An 18,659-nucleotide genomic window follows, 5' to 3' on the forward strand; every position below is an offset into this window, starting at 1 on the left:
AGGTAACCTTGATGTTAACGAGGATGTTCTTGGCAAAGGGAAAGGATGGATTTTTAGTTTGTAAAGGAAGGAGCTGACAGGATTTGGTAAGAGCCTGAAGGGTGTGGGAGACGAGAGAAGCCTGATTGATAAGGGAAGAAAATGGAGATTTGAAAGCATAAGTTTACATCTTACTAGAGGTTACTGTTTAGCCCCTTCCCTCCCCACCACGTATGGTGGAACAGCAGCATGTTATTGCTGATTCATCTGCAAAGCTTTACCTTTGCAGCACTGAAAACATTGCTCCCAGCCTGACCTTCATCACGCAGCAGTTCCCAGTATCAGAGCCCTCTTCTCATGGAGCAATCCTTCCAGATATTGAGATGGTAACGTCACAGACAGCACAGTAAGGTGGCTGTAGTCTCTGACTGAACAAGACGTAAGGTAATGATGGTTACTGCCTCATCTGCACTGTTACTCCCTCATCTGGGACGCTTGTGTAAGTGGAATGATGCTACAGCTGTGAAATCATTAATATCCCCATTTTAGTGTGGTGTTGGTTTGGCTTTCATTTGAAACCAGCCTGAAAGGGGACTGTAAATTAATTTTATAAACACGTGTTTAAGGTTTTTTCCTCTAAAATAAAAAAATCTTTTATTCTTCCCCTGGCTCAAGTTCTGTAGGTGGGTAGGGTTTCCCCAGCTGCCCAATGGAATCTGGGTTGGAGGCTGGGATGGCACAAAAGGTGCGTCACTGCATTCTGATGAAGATCTCTTTCTGCTCTAGAGTAAAAGTGTTTTGTATGAGCATAAAGAGCATTTGGAATGAAGTGATATGTACGTGGAACCAGCAAAAGTCTTCCTGGCAGAAGTGAGCTCTGTGTAAAAGGAAGTGGCGACTTGGATCCAAGCAGATTTAGTAATAGGATCAATGGCGCAGCCGACCCCAAGAGGCAAATTAACGCTATATCCAGACAAGGTCTTATTAAAAAACAAACAAAAAAAACCCCAAAAGGTCATTAATTGAAGAAATGCATTAGCAATTTTTATCCATAATCAAATTGCAGAAATATGAGCATTTCCCCTCTATGATATAATGGAACCAGAGAGAAAATACACAAATATTAGTGGCACCTCAGCAGTTGTATTAAAATCAGGCAGCTGTCAGTTACAAAAGGCATCTTTACCAGAAGGCAGGATACAAAGTGTTCACATTCAGTTTGTTCAATTAGACCAACGAATCATGATTAGAATCCGTTAAATAGCATGATTTTCCTTGGGTGCAAGAAGCAACTTTCTGCAAGTCCTTGCCACTTATAGCAGAGTCCAAGTGAAGCTAACAATGTCCCCTTAATCTTACCCCATCCCAGGACCTTTCCTTAACTATTCCATGGCTGCATCATGAGTCACCAGCTCAAACCCAATCCTTCCCACCCACCCAGGGGATAGAACCCCAGATCTCCAGCTGCAAAGACCTTTATCACATAGGCTAACAGAACCTCCTTACCTGTCACTAGTATTAGGGCCTGCAGTCACTAAAAGATGCACACACACTTGAACAGGTGTGACAGTGAATCAAGTAGTGGGCAGTAGCAGCATAGACATATGACAATCAGGAAGAGAAACTAAAAGATTGAGATTGGTTGCCTTTGGAGGAAGGAAATGCCTCCTTCCTGCCAATTCCACCCCGTCTCACAGGGCTTGAATAACACCAGCCAGGAGTGGACATACACATGGTTGTGCTTCTGCTTCCATGGTCACAGAGCACGTAGGTACACTGCTGCTACCATAGTAAGCATCACCCTGCAAGTGGTTTCAGCTAACAGTCAGAGCTGAGAACTAACAGGAGTTGGCAGGATACATACATGATGGGGATCAAACTTTCCAACCAGAGTGAGGTAGGGTAGGACTCACTCTACACTCTCAGGAATCTCCTTGATACTCAGTCAAGCACCCCCGTAAACCTCCCTGTAAAACTCTTAAAGCAGTCAGTTCCCAAGCGTCAGGCCCTTCAAAACTGTTCAGTGGGTATGGGGTTAAACTCTCCAGAACTTCAGAGACACTCTCAAACTTGCTACCTGCCCAAAATGGAAAAGCCACTTCTTTGCAACAAGGAGAGTTTCTCAGAATGAGGTGGAATCAGAATATTGGACCAAAGAGGGATGTGGAGAAAGTTGCAGCACCGAGTCAATGGAACTAAAGACAGATACAGTGGAAAATGGAGCCTGTGCAAGTTCAGTTTGAAGGGTTGGGGGGCAAGGGAAAAAAAAAAAAAAGAGAATTTGTGCCCAGGCATGTCATCTGACCTGTCACTAAAGGAGAGTGTTTCTTCTGGGGAGAAACTGAACTCAATTAGTTGAAAATTGTTGAGAGCAACAGAAAACTTAGTTTGGGCGTTACATGAGGAGCCTCCCTGATTTGTTTGGAAATAGAGATCTTAGGGAGAACAGGGCTTTCTATTCCCAGGGAAATAGGGAATAGAAGCAATCAGGACACAGCTGGAAGAAGTCTGCAGCACAGAAGGTGAAGGGCACCATGGATGGTACCCCTGTAAAAGCTGGTTAGTTTCCCATGGTTGGCATAACTACAGCAGGCTTGGTAACTGTGGCATCTTCCTCTTTCCATTGAGAGATGATGGTCTTCAGCTGTGTATAGAACTGCACCCCCTGAAGGAAATGAGAGAAACAAGGGTTGTACATTTGGCCTTGGGACTCCTGCAAGCTTCCTACTATACCTTCAGAGTACAAAGATCTCCACCATGGGAGCTGCCAGTTTCTCTGCCCTTCCCGATATCCTGAGGTCTCTGCCCCAGCAATAAAGCACATTGCTCAATTCTCCCTCCATTCACAAGTCTCCACCTTGTTAATGCAATCTGGTGGCCTCTTCCTTCACCTCCACCTGGCTTCCTGCACTAGGTTGACAGAGTAGCAAAAACACAATGTTTCCTAATTTGATGAGTTACCTGTTTGCCATAGAAATTGGTGTCTCCTCTGAAAGAAGCACGAGAGCCAGTGAAGGAGAACATGGGCAGAGGCACTGGTATTGGAACATTTACACCCACCTAAATCAGAGTAAAGCCACTACATTAATAGAAGAAACAAGTACCAGATTGTAGCAACAACAGAACAGCCTCATATTTCTCTTCCCCTGAAAGATACTAGATACAGTTTCCTTAAATATGAGATAATAGTATGTTACCTAATCAAACATTATGACACCTTAAGACAGAAATCAGAAGCCAGGGCTAGATGGGTGTCTCATGTACATGGCAAGCACTGATGGGAATAATTCTACTCTATACATTACCCTATGGATACATACCTGCCCCACGTCCACCAAGTGGGAGTATTTCCTAGCGGTGGCGCCATTGGTGGTGAAGATTGCAGTTCCGTTTCCATAGGGATTTCTGTTCACTATCTCAATTGCTTCATCAAGAGTGTCTGCTTCCAGAACTACTAGAACTGGCCCAAAGATTTCCTCCTTATAGCAGGTCATGCTTGGCTGCCAAGGGAGAAACAGCAGAAAACAAAACTCATGTCAGGGAAATGCCATAGACACCCCCAAAGCAGAGATCACCCCACACACAAATCAAACCCTCAGAGCATTCCCATCATCACTCACCATTCTGCACCTCACTGGACATCATCCTGCATAGAATCACAGAATCGTAGGACTGGAAAGGACCTTAAGAGGTCATCTAGTTCAGTCCCCTGCACTCATGGCAGGACTAAGTATTATCTAGGCCATCCCTCTTCCTTGAAACAACCTTTTATGTACTTGAAAACTTATGTCCCCTCTCTGTCCTCACGTCTCCAAACTAAACAAACCCAATTTTTTCAATTTTCCCTCATAGGTCATGTTTTCTAGACCTTTAATAATTTTTGTTGCTCTTCTCTGGACTTTCTCCAATTTGTCCACATCTTTCCTGAAATGTGGCACCCAGAACTGTACACAATACTCCAGTTGAGGCCTAATCAGTGCGGAGTAGCGTGGAAGAATTACTTTTCATGTCTTACAACATTCCTGTTAATACATCCCAGAATTATGGTCACATATTTTTTGAAACTGTTCCCTCATATTTAATTTGTGATCCACTATGACCCACCCCAATCCTTTTCTGCAGTACTCCTTCCTAGGGCAGTCATTTCCCATTTTGCATGTGTGCAACTGATTGTTCCTTCCTAAGTGGAGTATTTTGCATTTGTCCTTGTTGAATTTGCATGCCCCACTGTCCCTCATGCCCTGGTAGCTACCAACCCCAATGCCATGCCCTGCCATCTGTCATGCCCAACTACCACATCCACTGCCTGCTCTCAGTCAAGTGACAAATTTACTCTTTGACCTGAGGGCTGATCAAGGGGCCTAGATTCAGTCAGGATTGGTTTCAGGGTGGGTTTGATTTAAGTCACTAGTCAGGAAGACTCGATTTAATCATGGTTTTCTACATAAAAGTGCATTCTTGTTGGTTGTTATAACTTCATATTCTTCACAACTCAGAGATAGATGTAGGTTTCATTTTTAGAAGGTACACACTATACATTTTTAAACAGTGATTTGTTTTGAAAACTTTTCAGATTAGTTTTACAGCTATATCAGAAAATGAATGATTGGTTATTTCATTTAGGAAAGGTAACTAAAGCAGATATTTATGAAGTCATTGGGAGGTGAACTAGCTCCAATTCAACAGGTTAATCATTAATATTTGGAGGATTTTCTTGCCATGCTGTATTAGGAGGAGAACATCACCAGACAGACATTTAAATTGGTTTATTTAACTAAAACAACAACGTTAAGTATTCTGGATTTTTTTTCTTCAACAGCAAACATATAATATTTGAACAAAACAAGCATATGTCCCTCACTTCTCACAGACTTCTTCTTGTCCTGATTTATTCCGCCCCCAACAACCTTCTATTCATTTAACTTTTTGAAACTTTGCACTTTTAGAGAGAGGTAAGGGATTGAGACTGTGTACACAAATTTGCAAAAGGACAATAGAGTTGAGGTCTCTTATTTCTCACCTCTATATATTTATTTATTTAAAAACATTTTTGCTGTTAACAAGCATGTTACCTCTGGAGACACAAATCCAGTTTGAAAACTCCAAAACTAAGCATCTCTAATGGTATTTTCTAGACTGAGCATTGAGTCCCATTGGGTAGATAGAAAGATTAACCTAAATAATCTATACAGAAGCCTGTGGAACGCCATAAAATTGGGTCCTTAATCCATGAACTATTGGAACTCATTTACAAAACTTTTCTTAAACATTACATGAATATATTGTCTCATACTATAGAATTAGAATTTATAATCCCTATTCCATGATGAGATATTTTTGAGCTAGAATGCATCTTAATTAAAACTATCTTTAGATAGATTTTTTTGATAAAATGCTTTTTGAGGGGAAAAACCTGATTTAAAAAAAAAAATGATTTTTTTTAAATCATTTATTTTTATCCACCCTGATTGGTTTGCTTCTGTTTCCATAACTCCTAGCTTTCCATCCTCCCTGCCTGGGTGACCACATCACTACAACTTGGCACATATCTTGCCTGCCAGTCAACCCCATTGCACCCTACCCACCATCCTTCTCCCTTGCACTCTCACACTGCCTACAACTCTCCCACTGTCATTCCAAACCACCAATTTCTTACGCAGGAGCTGTGGGTTTGGCAATTAATTGCCTGCATCACCCCATCCACACTCTTCTACCTTCCTACCTCCCAATTTCCTAGCTTCATCTGCACCCATCTCTCAGGCCAATCACAGACCACGTCACTGATCACTCTCCAATCCAGGTTTCAGGATATACTGAGGTTGGAACCTTAACCATCCTACCCTGCCCAATTAATACATGCAACATCACTAAGTGCTCAAATGCACACATTGAACCAGCAATTTGCCAGCTAGCCTATCAAGACCGATAAGCCCCCTGGGCCATTGCCAGCTGTGTCGGGCAGACTACAAGTGCCACCCTTTCCACTGAACCTATGAAATACTTCATTCCGTTGCATCCAGTGACCAGTCCGTTGACTAGCTCACCTGGACTTTAGCAAGGATGGTTGGTCCAACAAAGTTGCCTCTCTCATAACCCTTCACTTTGATGTCTCGTCCATCCAGGAGGAGGGCAGCTCCTTCCTTCACTCCACTCTCAATCAGGTGGCAGACCCGCTCCTTAGCTTGGGGGGTGATTAAGGGCCCCAGATCTGCTCCTGGTTGGTCTCCTTTGAAGTACAGAAGCAGGGGAAGATTTGAATTGTGATGGTTTCATATTTAAAGAGAACAACCAACAACTACCTTCCCAGCAAAGATACAAGAATCCTAAAATTAAGTAGTAGAGGAACACAAAACTCAAACAAACAGAACCAACAGACCCTGAACTCCAAACCCATAGGGGAGCCCCAAACCAACAGAAAAGCCCCATGCTTCCAAAACAGAGAGACAGAAGTCCCCACACCCAAAACACACAGAGCTGACAGTTGCTGTGTGAGTTCTGAAAATTTTGAAAGTTTTGCAAAAGCCTTTCTGAACCATAGAGGGGGAAAGGTAACAAAAGGTCATCTTGTCCTGTACATGCTACATATGATAGCTGCTAAAAACAAGCATAAGATGAAGTCAAAGGGGAACTGAGTTTGTTGAGATTGGCAATACTGCAGACTAAAGAGATTAAAAGTCATGAGTCGGATCCTGAAAAAAATCATGAAATTGGCCTCAGAAACCATGAGCTTTAAAAGAAATATTAAAAAGCCTTTTTGTTTTTAGTCTGTCTTTTGACTTTTTAACTCCCCTGTACTCTTTGTGTATGTGTGTGATAATTTAATGTATTTTTTTTTAAATCAATCTTTAATGCACATATGCCTCCAACTGGCTGCTCAAAAGGAGACTCTGTATATGCTGGAGGTCCACAAACATATTTAAGGAGAATTAGAATGAAGAAGATGCAAAATGATTAAGTCTTTGTTTTAGTTAAGCTAGTCCTAAATAGCAAGAGACTCATTTCAATATAACTGTAATGCTTCTGTTAATGATGTCTCATTAATAGGATGGTCCTCTCAAAAGTATCTCTTCAAAAATAGGAGATGGGGTGGAGGGAAGGCATCTATGCTGGCAGAAAAGAGGGGGACTACTTAAGTTTTTGTACAGGCATAACAATATAACTCAATAGAGAGCTCTATAGTGTGAAAATTAAAAATAAAATAAAATGGAAAAACCTAATTCACACATAGTTAGAAATACACTGTACAAGGCCTATAAATGGAGCTGGAAAATGAACATCCAAGAAATGCTAAGCAATCTATGTATCAAGTTTTTCAATTATTTTTCAATAAAGATGTATGTGAATGGCAAAGATCTTTACATCAACTACCTTTGTTTTTCTTTTTTGTTTACATCAACTACAAAATCCAACAGAGGATTAATTTATCCCCCCCTAGAAAGAGATATGCTTCTGTCCGAAGGGCTTTACTGAACGCAAATTGAAAGAAAGGGAAACATTCCTAGAATAAAAGTCTGTTAATGTTATAAGTGGGGTTGCTACTTTAAAGGCAGGGCTGAGTCCTTTTACACAAAACCCCAAACCCACAGTTATAAACTGCCTAATGTTGTGAAAGTAAAACTAGAGTTCTAGTAACACAGTCAAGCCCACCCTCACAATAGATCCCCCCCAGCACCCCAACCATGGGGTGCTGAATCCAGACCTCTTGTCACACACCCACGGAGCCTCCAGGCAGGCAGTCTTCCAGCCCCCACCTTCATGCACCAAACCCATGGAGCCAAGACCTCACAGTCACACACTGCAATGTACGAGATACACAAAAACACACAAGCCAGGTGCTTAACCTGAAGCTACCAAACAGATCTGTACCTGCATTAACTCGCAGGTTCTTGGCTCTCTCCACCAGCTCTGGCAGCCATTTCTTTGCCTCTCCCACTAATACGGCTGTAGACAGGGCCATGCAGCGTTGGCCAGCTGCTCCAAAAGCAGCTCCAACAAGCTGATTCAAGGTGTTCTCCTTATTGGCATCGGGCATCACCACACCATGGTTCTTGGCTCCCTAAAATACAAGACATATATACAATCTCAAACTGCTAAATACACCTGGCCCACCTTCTTCCCAGCTCTGCAGTGACAACTTCATATCGTAACTGTTACTGAGCTGCTAACATCCTGGTAGAAAGGGAAGCTTAATCTCTCTCAGCACATCCAACTGCCTAAATTCAAGTCAGTCCCAGACCCTGAATGGAAAAGGTCATAAGCATGTATACAAGAGAGTAGCAGTCTGTAGGCTGAAACCTCTGCTACATTGAGGGGCATTACCATGTTGGACTGGACTCTCTTGCCATTCCGGGATCCTCTTTCGTAGATGTACTCTCCAGCCTGATTGGACCCCACGAAGCTGATTGCCTTGATATCCGGATGGTCACAAATAAAATTCACAGCTTCAAAAAGGAAATAGCTCATTATATGCTGGGACTCTAACATTCCTCTCCAGAGTGTTCAAGGCCGGAAGGAACCATTTTGATCAAATGGTCCCTTCCGGCCTTCCACCCCCATCCCCACAATGCTCATCCCTCTACTACCCACAGTCCAAGCACCCAGATTCCTGCCCCTCTATGTACCACCATTACAGGGATTCCACTGTTGACCATCCCCTCCCTCTGCTCACTCTCCAGCACTTGAACCCCTGCCCCTCTGTTCATCTGCCTGGCTCTCCAATCCTCATCACTCTGTCCCCATAGCACCCACATCCCAGCTCCTCCACCCACCCTGGCCTTTGCCCTTCTAGCACTCGAATCCCAGCCACCTTCTCCCACTCCAGTCCCTACTACACACTGAAGTTCACAGAACTCCTTATCCTTTATATCTTGATGTTCTTCCAGCTCCAGAACTGCCAGAACCCTTCTTACTTTTTAACCACCCAAAATCTGTCAAACTGGGTGCTTAAAGTTAGGCTTCTAAATCTGAATTTAGGATCTGAGGGTGGTATTTTCAGATGTGCCTAAGTGACTTCAGAGTACAAGTACCCTAAGTCAATGGTACTTGTGTTCCTAAGTCACTTGGACACTTTGAAAAGACCATCCTAGGAATCTAAAAGTACATCCAGATTTAAATGTTGTCCACCCTCTCTCTTTAAAGGTTTCTCTATCGTCCTGCATCAGCCTTGCAGTTCCCTGGATCCCCCTTGTCCCACTTTCCCAAACAACATGCAGGTCCATAACAGTGGAAACCCCAAAATCTCTACGCCTCCCCTCAAAGCACATATGCCCCAACACACCCTCACACTCTGTAGCCAACTCAGCCGACTAGCCTGAGTTTACCTTCATGTTGCCCATGAATGATGTTCAGAGTCCCATCAGGGGCACCAGCATCCTGTAACAGCTTAGCAAGGAACATGAGTGCTCCTGGCACACGCTCCGATGGCTTCATCAAGAAGGTGTTTCCACAAACCATGGCCATGGGGAACATCCAGAGAGGAATCATGGCTGGGAAATTGAATGGTGCAATCCCTGCACACACTCCCAGAGGCAGGCGAAAGGTGTAAGTGTCCATATCCTTAGTGATGGAGGGCAGGGTCTCTCCCAGCATGAGGGATGTCACGCTACAGGCGTGCTCAACCACCTCTGCAGCAGAAAGGGTGATATGCCAAAGAGTGAGCTCCTACCACTCAGCCTCAAAGCTGCCTTCTCTACAATGCCACAATGCAATTCTCTCTTCCTGCATCTTTCCCCACAACCTACAGCTCCCATGCACCATGAACACTCCCTGCATGGCCAAGCACAGTAGCTTGGCTGGCTGTAAATGGATTCTTTCCTCAGTGCATTCAATGTTCGCATGACAGGAGCCCTGAGTTAAGTTAACAAAACTTTCCCAGTGCCAGAAGCACCGGGGTACCAATCCCAGCCATTTCTGCACACGGAAGAGACCCACAGCCTATTAAAAGCCATTTGGAGTCAGTATAACATGCAGGGAGAGGAAGTAGGCTGCAACTTTTAAATGGCACAAGGAAAATGGACCTTTTCCATCTGCAGCTTCTAAGGTATAGACAAGGCCATCCCTCTACCCTCATGTGAAGGCTCTGAAGGGGGCTATTTTCTTGTGTTCTAGAGCCCATGTTGCTCATTGGACTTTTCCTCTGCCCATAGCTTCTGAAAGCCCCTTATAGTGGGAGGAGCCAGTAGCTTACGGAGGCCTCGGAATATGTCTCCCTCAGCATCAGCCAGGGTCTTTCCTTGCTCCAAAGTGATGAGTTTGGCAACTTCTTTCTGAAAATAAAGAGAGAGAGAATGAAAAAAAAGGGCCAACCAGCACAAGTGGGAGGTAGAAGCAGGATAGACTGTTACACAGATAGCCAAATACCACAACGAATGGACCAGCAAGGAGGGGCTTGGAAAGGAAACACTACCCAATTTGCTACTTCTTAGTAGGAGTCACTGTACGTGTGAAAAGCCAACCTACAGAAAGGGAATGTTTTAATTAGGACAACTGGAATTGTAGGGCCGATCTGAATCCTACGGCATCACAGCCAAGCAATCTGGGGATGCAGAACGGGTGACTGCAAAGCCCTAGTGAGAACAATTCTTGCAGATATTTCTCCCTTTTGCCTTCACTGATTCCATTAAACCTCAAGACAACTTGAAACAGCACTTGGTGTAAAGATAAAATGCAAACAACAATCTGTCCTTACCTCTTTGTCCCCATGGGCCTGAAGAGCACCACACCATCCCTTCCTTGGCATGAGGAATGCCATCCCTATTCTGCTCATAAACCCAGGCAGCACTGCCCTGCCATGAGCCCAGGAAACAGTACTCGAGCCTGCCCACCCTGGACTACTGGCATGTACTCAGCGACAGCCATTGAGCACAGTGATAAGTGTCTCACCAGGTTGTCCTTGATGAGCTGCTGGTAACGCAGGAAGATTTGCTGGCGGCTCAGAACCGATGTCTCTGACCAGTTCCGTAAAGCCTTTTTGCATGAAGTCACAGCTGCCTCCATCTCACTCTGAGTGGCCTTCGGGACACGACCAACCACCTCGTTTGTGGCCTGATGGAACAACCAATTACATCAAAACTCATCCTCTTCATGCCATCTCCCTCAGCCATTCAATGCCCCTTTCACATCCCTGATCTGATATCCTTCCAAAATGGAACAATACTTACATGATTCCCCTGATGTCAGGGAGAAACTCCTCCCCTCACATACTTTGAGGGCACAGCTTCAACTAGAGTTGAATGTTCAGCACCTCTGAAAATCAAGCTGTAGGTGTCTCAAGACGGGCATCGAGAAAACAAACAGCGGCCACCTCTGAACATTTTGGTTTAAGGGACTTGCCTAATAGTGACTGCAACAGAGTCAGGGATGGAACCCATTTTCCCTGGGTTCAGTATCATCAGTGCTTTAACTACAAGATTCTTTTTGCTTCCTGATCTCTCAGCCTCTTCACTACACCTCTGCTGTGCATAAGATGGGATCCTATGGACAGCAGTCTCTCTGTGTATAACAGTCTTTTCCATGCCTCATCTGCTGTTCCTCTTGTGCTCTAAATGAGGCACGGGTCCTTTGGAAAAATCAATAAGTGATTACGAAGTTAAGTACTATATCATAATTAGTATGGACAACCATAAATCCAGCATTTCCTATCTTTTGAGAGCTTGTTTTAACAACCATAACATTCTTTTATGTAGGTTTTTTTAAAATTGCTTTGACATAACAGAGATCATCAGTTACATCATTCAGAGAAACATCTGCAAAATAAAGATAACTAACCGTTCAGAACAAGAGCAGAAGAAATAAAACAAGAAAGCAAGTAGCCTTGCAAAAGGTGAATCTCCTCACTAGATATAATGAGTTTAGTTGGGTGAGCCAACTTTGCTGAATGAGTCTCATTGTTCTGATCACTATCAAGAACAATATGTAAAAATAATGATTAGACTGTCAAAATGGGGCTCCACACAGAAAAGTCCGAGAACCCACTGTCTAGACACCTGCTGCAAGGGTCAGGCAGGATCCCCCTCCATGCAGTCTCAATTGAATCTGCCCCCCGGAGGCAGACACAGAAATAAATTTAACAAAATCTGAGTTCTGAGACCAGACTCATAAAGCAATTGCATCCAACATGGTACTTGATGCCAAATTCACTGGAATTTCACAGCTTAAAGATGGCAGCTCCATCAAAGGAGGGGAAAAGAACCTCAGATTCCAGCCAGGATTCTCTCCTCCCCCTTTGAGGGGAGGGGAGGTCTACACCGTGACCAGTCTCTGCCAGGAGTTTACCTTCAGGCTTACATCAAATCACGTAAGTCCAGTCCTACGTTTCTACGACAGAAACCATTTACTAACTTGATGTACTAGCCACAGAGCCCCTCCAGTGTGCAAAGAGTAGAAAAAGAGGCCTAAGTCTCCTCTTGGAGATCTACCATATAGGGGAGAGAAGGCAGCGTTCATCATTTCTACTGGCTCTGGCATAACCTTGAGAAGACAGTTGACCCCTAAGAAGGCAATTGCAAGACAGTCACATTCCCTGCATCTCCCCATGTGACTTCAGTGAGGTGGAACCCCTTCCTGACCACAGCGAGGGCCCACACAGCAGCATAGGTCATTTCACTTACTGGGTTGTGGATATCGATCCATTCGGTAGTTTTGGATTCAACAAACTTCCCATCAATGAACAATTTGGTTGCTGGCTGCAGAAGACAAAGCACAGGTTAATAGATGATGTTTCTGCCTCCCTTTTGTGCCTAGATACCATACAGAAGAGGCTGCTAGCACCACCTATTTTTAATGTTGCCCAACACTTCCCATTTAAAAGACCCTGTGTTCAGTTGCTTAGAACTTTGGCAGACTTCAACAGTTCAAGATTCTATACTAGGTGTCTCTCTCAAGGGTGAATTTTGTGGGGAAAATTTCAGCCAGAATGGTTTAGTCATTTCTGAGAGCAAGGCTAAGAGAAAATATGTTGTTTTGCAAATTAACAAATTCTGGCAATTTTTCCTTTAAAAAGCTCTAGCACCCGAAAGCTTTGGAGCAAAGACTTGAAATTTGGCAGGGAGATGGCCTTTGTGTTAGGGACATAAGAACGGCAATACTGGGTCAGACCAAAGGTCCATCTAGCCCAGTATCCTGTCTTCCAGTAGTGGACAATGTCAGGTGCCCCAGAAGGAATGAACAGGACAGGTAATCACCAAGTGATGTTGCCCATACCCAGCTTCTGGCAAAACAGAGGCTAAGGACACCATCCCTGTCCATCCTGGACAATAGCCATTGATGGACCTATCCTTCATGAACTTATCTAGCTCTTTTTTTAACCCTGTTATAGACTTGGCCTTCACAACATCCTCTGGCAAGGAGTTCCACGGGTTGACTGTGCTTTGTGTGAAAAAATACTTCCTTTTGTTTGTTATAAACCTGCTGCCTATTAATTTCATTTGGTGACTCCTAGTTCTTGTGTTATGAGGAGTAAATAACACTTCCATATTTATTTTCTCCACACCAGTCATGATTTTATACATGCCTTTTGCTGTCACCATACAAATCCACCCAAATTTGGGGGGGATGGGGGAAAATCCCAATTTGCATATGCTCAGTAGGGACTTCAATTATAACAGCTATAATCTCCAAAGATTCCCTCCTCATTGAACGTACTCCATACCCTCACTGATCTTATAAATGACCAGGCTGCACATGTGACATCCCCAGAAAGCATGTTCCCTCCAGCGCAGGGGTAAATCTGGATTTTCTCTGTAATAACTAGGGCTGTCAATTAATCACAGTTAATACATGCAATTAATGCAAAACAAACTAACTAGATTAAAAAATAGTCGTGATTAATCACAGTTTTAATTGCACTGTTAAACAATAATAGAATACAAATTTAAATTCATTATAAATATTTTTGGACGTTATTCTACTTTTTCAAATATACGGATTTCAATTACAACACAGAATACAAAGTGCACAGTACTCACTTTATATTATTATTTTTGATTTCTAACATTGCACTGTAAAAAGATGAACAAAACCTCCTGCAATGGAACCCAAGCCTTTCGAGTCTCACCGTTCCTCAGTGGTCAGCAAATATCTGTGAAACTCATTGGCAAAGTGTGTCTCTCCCTCTACTGCTGGGCCACTAGAGGATGACAACTTACTACTGTCATCAGTTATTCCATTAAGTGAAGTGACTGAGGTCTGTGTGGTGGATCTCAAGGTTCCAACCCAGCTAATGGCCCACTGGGTGTCAATACGATGCCACATAATGGAATTTCTGTGGTTTTTTTCCTCAATTTGCTTTTTTAAGAGTTAGGAAATTACACACAAAAAACTACATTAAAAGAAGATTATTTAAGTTACGAAGTCAAGCAATCAAAAGTTGGGAAATGCCAGAATTAAGTCTGCCTGTGCAACTTTAGTTCAGCCCCTTGTGTGTCTGCATTATGGTACAGTCTTCAGTTACATCATCACAATTTCCCCCCCCCACAGGACCCTTATCTTGTTCAGTGGACAGGATGGGCCTATTCTGGTGATGAATCAGGGTTGGATATTAAAGGAGACTCTTGTCTGTAGGGCCCCTGCCTTATTTGTTGCAGAAGTTGTAAGATGTGTACTGACTGAGGCAGGGGACTGCAGGAAGAGTAGGACTGTCTCACAGTTAAGATGGCTGAATGCTGCCCATCCCTGTCTCTGCCACAGAGTTCTTATTTGAGTCACTTAAACCAAACTTTTCACATGTAGTCACTAGATTTACGTTCCTCATATTCTGGGTGCCTGACCTAAGACCTTAGCATCTGATCTGCACAAGTGCAAGCACTGAGCTGCAAATGAAGCCAAGGGGAGCTATGCTTTGAACATATAATGCTCTATATAATGCTAACTACTCTGAAAAATCAGCTTTTAGGTGTCTGAAATTGGGCATAAAAAATTAGTGAATACTTTTGACCTTAGTCTCTCTTTGCCTTAGTTTCTCCATCTGTAAACTGGGGATGATAATACCACCACCACCACCTCACTTCAACTCACTTCACAGGGGTGTTATGAAGATAAACTCATTATTGTTTGTACAACATTCAGATACTCTGGTGAGAGCACCACAGAAAAGCCCATTTTGAGAGAGTAATAATTCTATCTTCAGAGCAGGGTTTGAATAGTGTGCAGTAAATAAACCTGGAGCCACAATGAATAATGACAAGAAAACAAAATATTGAATAGCGGCTCATTAAGTGAGCATCATTCTTTTATGCACTGAATGAGGCAGGGGCCCTGTGGAAAAAATACATATGATCATATAGTTAAAGACCATCAGAATCAATATGCACAAGGGGGACGAATTAAGGTTGCATGAGCCATCTTAATCCTGGTGTGACGTCTGTATCTTATTTTTCACCCCTTGCACGCTATTATAATAATCTTTGTACAAGCATGTCTTGTGAGATATCGTTTGAAAACTCATAGTTTGATGATCATTATTTTTCTGGTAAAATGTGTGGCAATATTGTATGTAAAGTTATACGATTTCACCGTGTGGTGTTACTGAAACATGTTCCAAGTCTGGTGAGTGGCCAAACTAGTTCCTCAGAGACAAAAGGCAAGCTGATGCCTCAGCCAGGGGTAAACAAGGTGAAATGGGCCATCACCCGTTAAGTGGCTATTCACTAGCAGGAAAAGGGACATAGGTGAAAAATCTACATTTTAGCAGAGAAACAGCATGGGATTCCCATCCAGGTAGACTCTGTCTCCTAGATCTCAGCAGGAAATGCTTCTTGGAGGGAGGAGGGGAAGCTATAAAAAGGAATGACAGATGCTACAAATCATTCCTCCCTTTCTTTCTGCTTATGGCATTCACCACGCCTGAAGAACAAAGAAAAACAAGACTGGACTGGGGGAGGGATCCTGGCTGAAAGTTCAGCCAATAGAACTGCTGAATCACATGGTGAGACTTTGTCCTGAATTTACCCTAGTTCAGGGGTTCTCAAAGTTCCATGCACCATGACCCCCTTCTGACAACAAAAATTACTACACGACCAGGAGGGGGGACCAAAGTCTGAACCTGCCCAAGCCCCGCCACCCTGAGCTGAAACCGTTGGGATTGGGCTTCGGCCCCAGCAAGTCTAACACCAGCCATGGATAACTCTTACCCTAGTTGGCAAAATCAAGCGTTAGTTGCCTTTTACTTTTATTTTTCTTGTAACCAATTCTGACTTTTACGCCTTATACCTGTGTGTGCTTAAAATCTCTCTCTTGTTTTATCACTTTATCTAATCCAGTGTGTTTGAATTGAAGTGTTTGGGAAACTCCATTTGGGATAGCAAGTGTGCGTATTATTTTTATTAGTTAAATGACAAACTTCATATAAGCTTGTATTGTCCAGGAAAGGGCTGGGCAGTACAAGACATACATTTCTGGGGGAAAATCTGGGAATGGGAGTGTGTTGGGGTCACTCTGTCTGGCAGGCAGCCCTCTCACAATATAGCTTGGAGTGACTTATGTGCTGGAGGCTGTGTGAGAGCAGACCAGGAGTGGTGGCTACAGCAGTGAAAAGGCACCCAAGGTAAAAGGGCAGGGGGACACAACTACTCATTAGTCTGGATCTTACCCTGGATATGTCACTCCTGGCATTTGCTAACTTTTGTTTGCTTGACTTTACAATCTTAATAATGTTCTTTTAATGTAGTTTTCCTGTGTGTAATAAATATCTAAATTAGATTAATAAGAAGGCAGATTTCTCTCTCTCTCAATGACTAGAAAGGCTCCTTAGGACTCTCCTCCCTCACTTCACTAAGAGCCCCAAAGCATGAATGAGTTAGGGAAAAACAGTTAGAAGTCAAATGGAAGAGACGTGACAGAAGTGACCAGGGTTTAAATTCAGCTGAAGCTGCCTAGAACAGAGCTCCAGTAAATATTTTCAAACCTGTGGGAGCCTTGGCGCCCCCTCCCTGTGGGGCTGAAGCCCCTGCGACCTTGCACCTGCCTCACAACTGAAGCCCAGAGCCCCAAATGGGGGGAGGAGAGGGGAGGGCCAGGAAAGCCTCTAAGAATTTAAGCCCTGGAAGTGACCTTTAAGGAGAGATGTGAAGGAAGTGTTTCACTGCATGAGGAAGAGAGCCCAACAATTCACCTGACCCAGTAGCTATTATAGAGTTCTTAGAGCGTTAGCCAGCCTTATCTAGAGTTTTGACTTGAAACTATTTTATGCCCTGCTATCTGGGCTGATCTATTTAAAGTCAATTCAGCAAATACATTTTCTTCCCATGTAAACCCACCCCCTTGGCAATGCAACCACAAAAACTTGCTTTAGTTTCATAACACCAGATTAGATAGGCTCTGGGCACCCTGAGTTATGCAAGTGAAAGTACCGGGGTGAAGCTCCTGCCATGCAAATGTGTGGCTGGTTAACAAAATAGCTGCCATCTGCATCTCCTCCTACCCTTCCCTGCACCCAGGACCCCTTGAGCCCCCAATTCCTTCCCTTTGGTAAAGCTTGTCATCAGGAAGAAGAATGAACTCACCACTGAGAAAGAAGAGAAGGATGAAGAATACCAGGTGGGACTCACTATTGCAGGGATCTACATGAAAGAAAGGCAGAGACACAGAGACCAATACTGTTAAAAACACAAGAGGCAAATCCTGGGGTCTCTGCAGAGGTTAGATCCATCCAGTCCCTGCCTGGCTTGTGGCTGTGGAGGGAGCGTGGTATCTGAGCCCCAAGGTCCATTAGTCAACTGTATCCTGATGGAGCAATGCAGGGGACAGTCACCAATGGTTGCAAGTTAATATGCCATGGGAGGGGTCTCCATCATTCCCTGTATGTAGGCCAGAGAACTGAACAAGTGCTAATGGAATCAATGGCAAGGAACCTGATTAAGCACAAACTGTTCAATGGTTCAAGTTACTCTGCTAGGTCGACGAATTTGAAAGTGCTGCACAATTGCCCTCATTCACACTTGTGCAGTTCTAAACCGTTTCCACTGCGCAGTTTTCTAGGTACCGTCCCACAGCTCTCCTTGGGGCAGCAGGACGGGGAAACAATCAGAACCGCTTCCGTCAGTCCCTGTCCACAGTGGCACTAAAGCGGTGAGCCCGCCCAGCCCAGCTCCCACACACCAGTCATAGCCAGAAACCTCGCTGCCCCGAGTCTGAGAGCTGTCCCGCTGCTACCCCTCGCTGTCTGCCCCGAGAAAACCTATCTCAGACCACGCACCCCTCCCTCGCGGGGCGAGTGCAAGGCTTGATCGTCCTCCAGCAGGGGGCGGTGACCCCGGGTCTCGCACTCAGTCGAGCCGCGCTGGCAGCCAGGCTGACCCCCGAGAACCCGTCGGGAACAGTAGTGCGGCGGCCACACGGCCCCCTAGCCCGGGGGACTGTGCGGCATAGGCGAGGCCGGAGAGACCAGCCCCGAGCCCCCAGCCGCAGCTGCTCAGCCCCGGGCCCACCCGTCGGAGCCACGACAGGGCTCCCCCACCTAGGCATGGGGAAGGGGCTCCTCGGGCCCCGCTGGGCTGCGGGCGCCCGGCCTCACCCTGCATAGGAACCGCTGCCCAGCTTGGGCCCCGCGACCTGCCAGCGCCGCCATCCTGCCCGCTAGGAGTCCCTGAGCCCCGGGGAAACTGCCAGACCCTCACAGCACACAGGGCCCACCCCCGCACTGCTATTGGCCGCTTAGACAACACCCTCGCCTTCGCACAGCACGG

General features: G+C 44.6%; 2 protein-coding genes across 7 annotated transcripts in view; one reads left to right on the plus strand and one right to left on the minus strand.

Annotated features, from left to right (window-relative positions):
* The window catches only part of BBOF1 (basal body orientation factor 1), a 1,057,902-nt gene that overhangs the window by 11,920 nt on the left and 1,027,323 nt on the right, over window positions 1-18,659 (plus strand). For 2 of the 5 annotated variants that reach the window (XM_065595510.1, XM_042858510.2), the window contains one exon: window positions 269-641. The exons of 2 other annotated variants lie outside the window; for them this stretch is intronic. In XM_065595510.1, the coding sequence (XP_065451582.1) occupies window positions 269-389 (121 nt within the window). In that variant the 3' untranslated portion in view covers window positions 390-641. Of the gene's footprint in view, window positions 1-268; window positions 2,260-18,659 lie in introns of those variants that run through there. One more of the 5 variants, XM_005301565.4, reaches the window with a different exon arrangement.
* On the minus strand, window positions 1,002-18,628 carry ALDH6A1 (aldehyde dehydrogenase 6 family member A1). Of its 2 annotated transcripts, none has more exons than XM_008164490.4 (12): window positions 18,488-18,628; window positions 17,478-17,534; window positions 12,588-12,662; window positions 10,861-11,022; window positions 10,166-10,244; window positions 9,300-9,602; window positions 8,299-8,420; window positions 7,846-8,035; window positions 6,024-6,205; window positions 3,300-3,479; window positions 2,941-3,039; window positions 1,002-2,644 (listed from the first exon to the last, which is right to left on the minus strand). In XM_008164490.4, the coding sequence occupies exons 1-12, from the start codon at window positions 18,539-18,541 to the stop codon at window positions 2,540-2,542; spliced, it is 1,608 nt and encodes a 535-aa protein (XP_008162712.2). In that variant the 5' UTR covers window positions 18,542-18,628; the 3' UTR covers window positions 1,002-2,539. The 2 variants fall into 2 exon arrangements, with proteins under 2 accessions (XP_008162712.2, XP_042714445.2); XM_042858511.2 differs by having other exon boundaries at window positions 18,431-18,571.

The sequence above is a fragment of the Chrysemys picta genome, chromosome 4 (genome assembly GCF_011386835.1).
Source record: "Chrysemys picta bellii isolate R12L10 chromosome 4, ASM1138683v2, whole genome shotgun sequence".
NCBI classification, from domain to species: domain Eukaryota; kingdom Metazoa; phylum Chordata; order Testudines; family Emydidae; genus Chrysemys; species Chrysemys picta.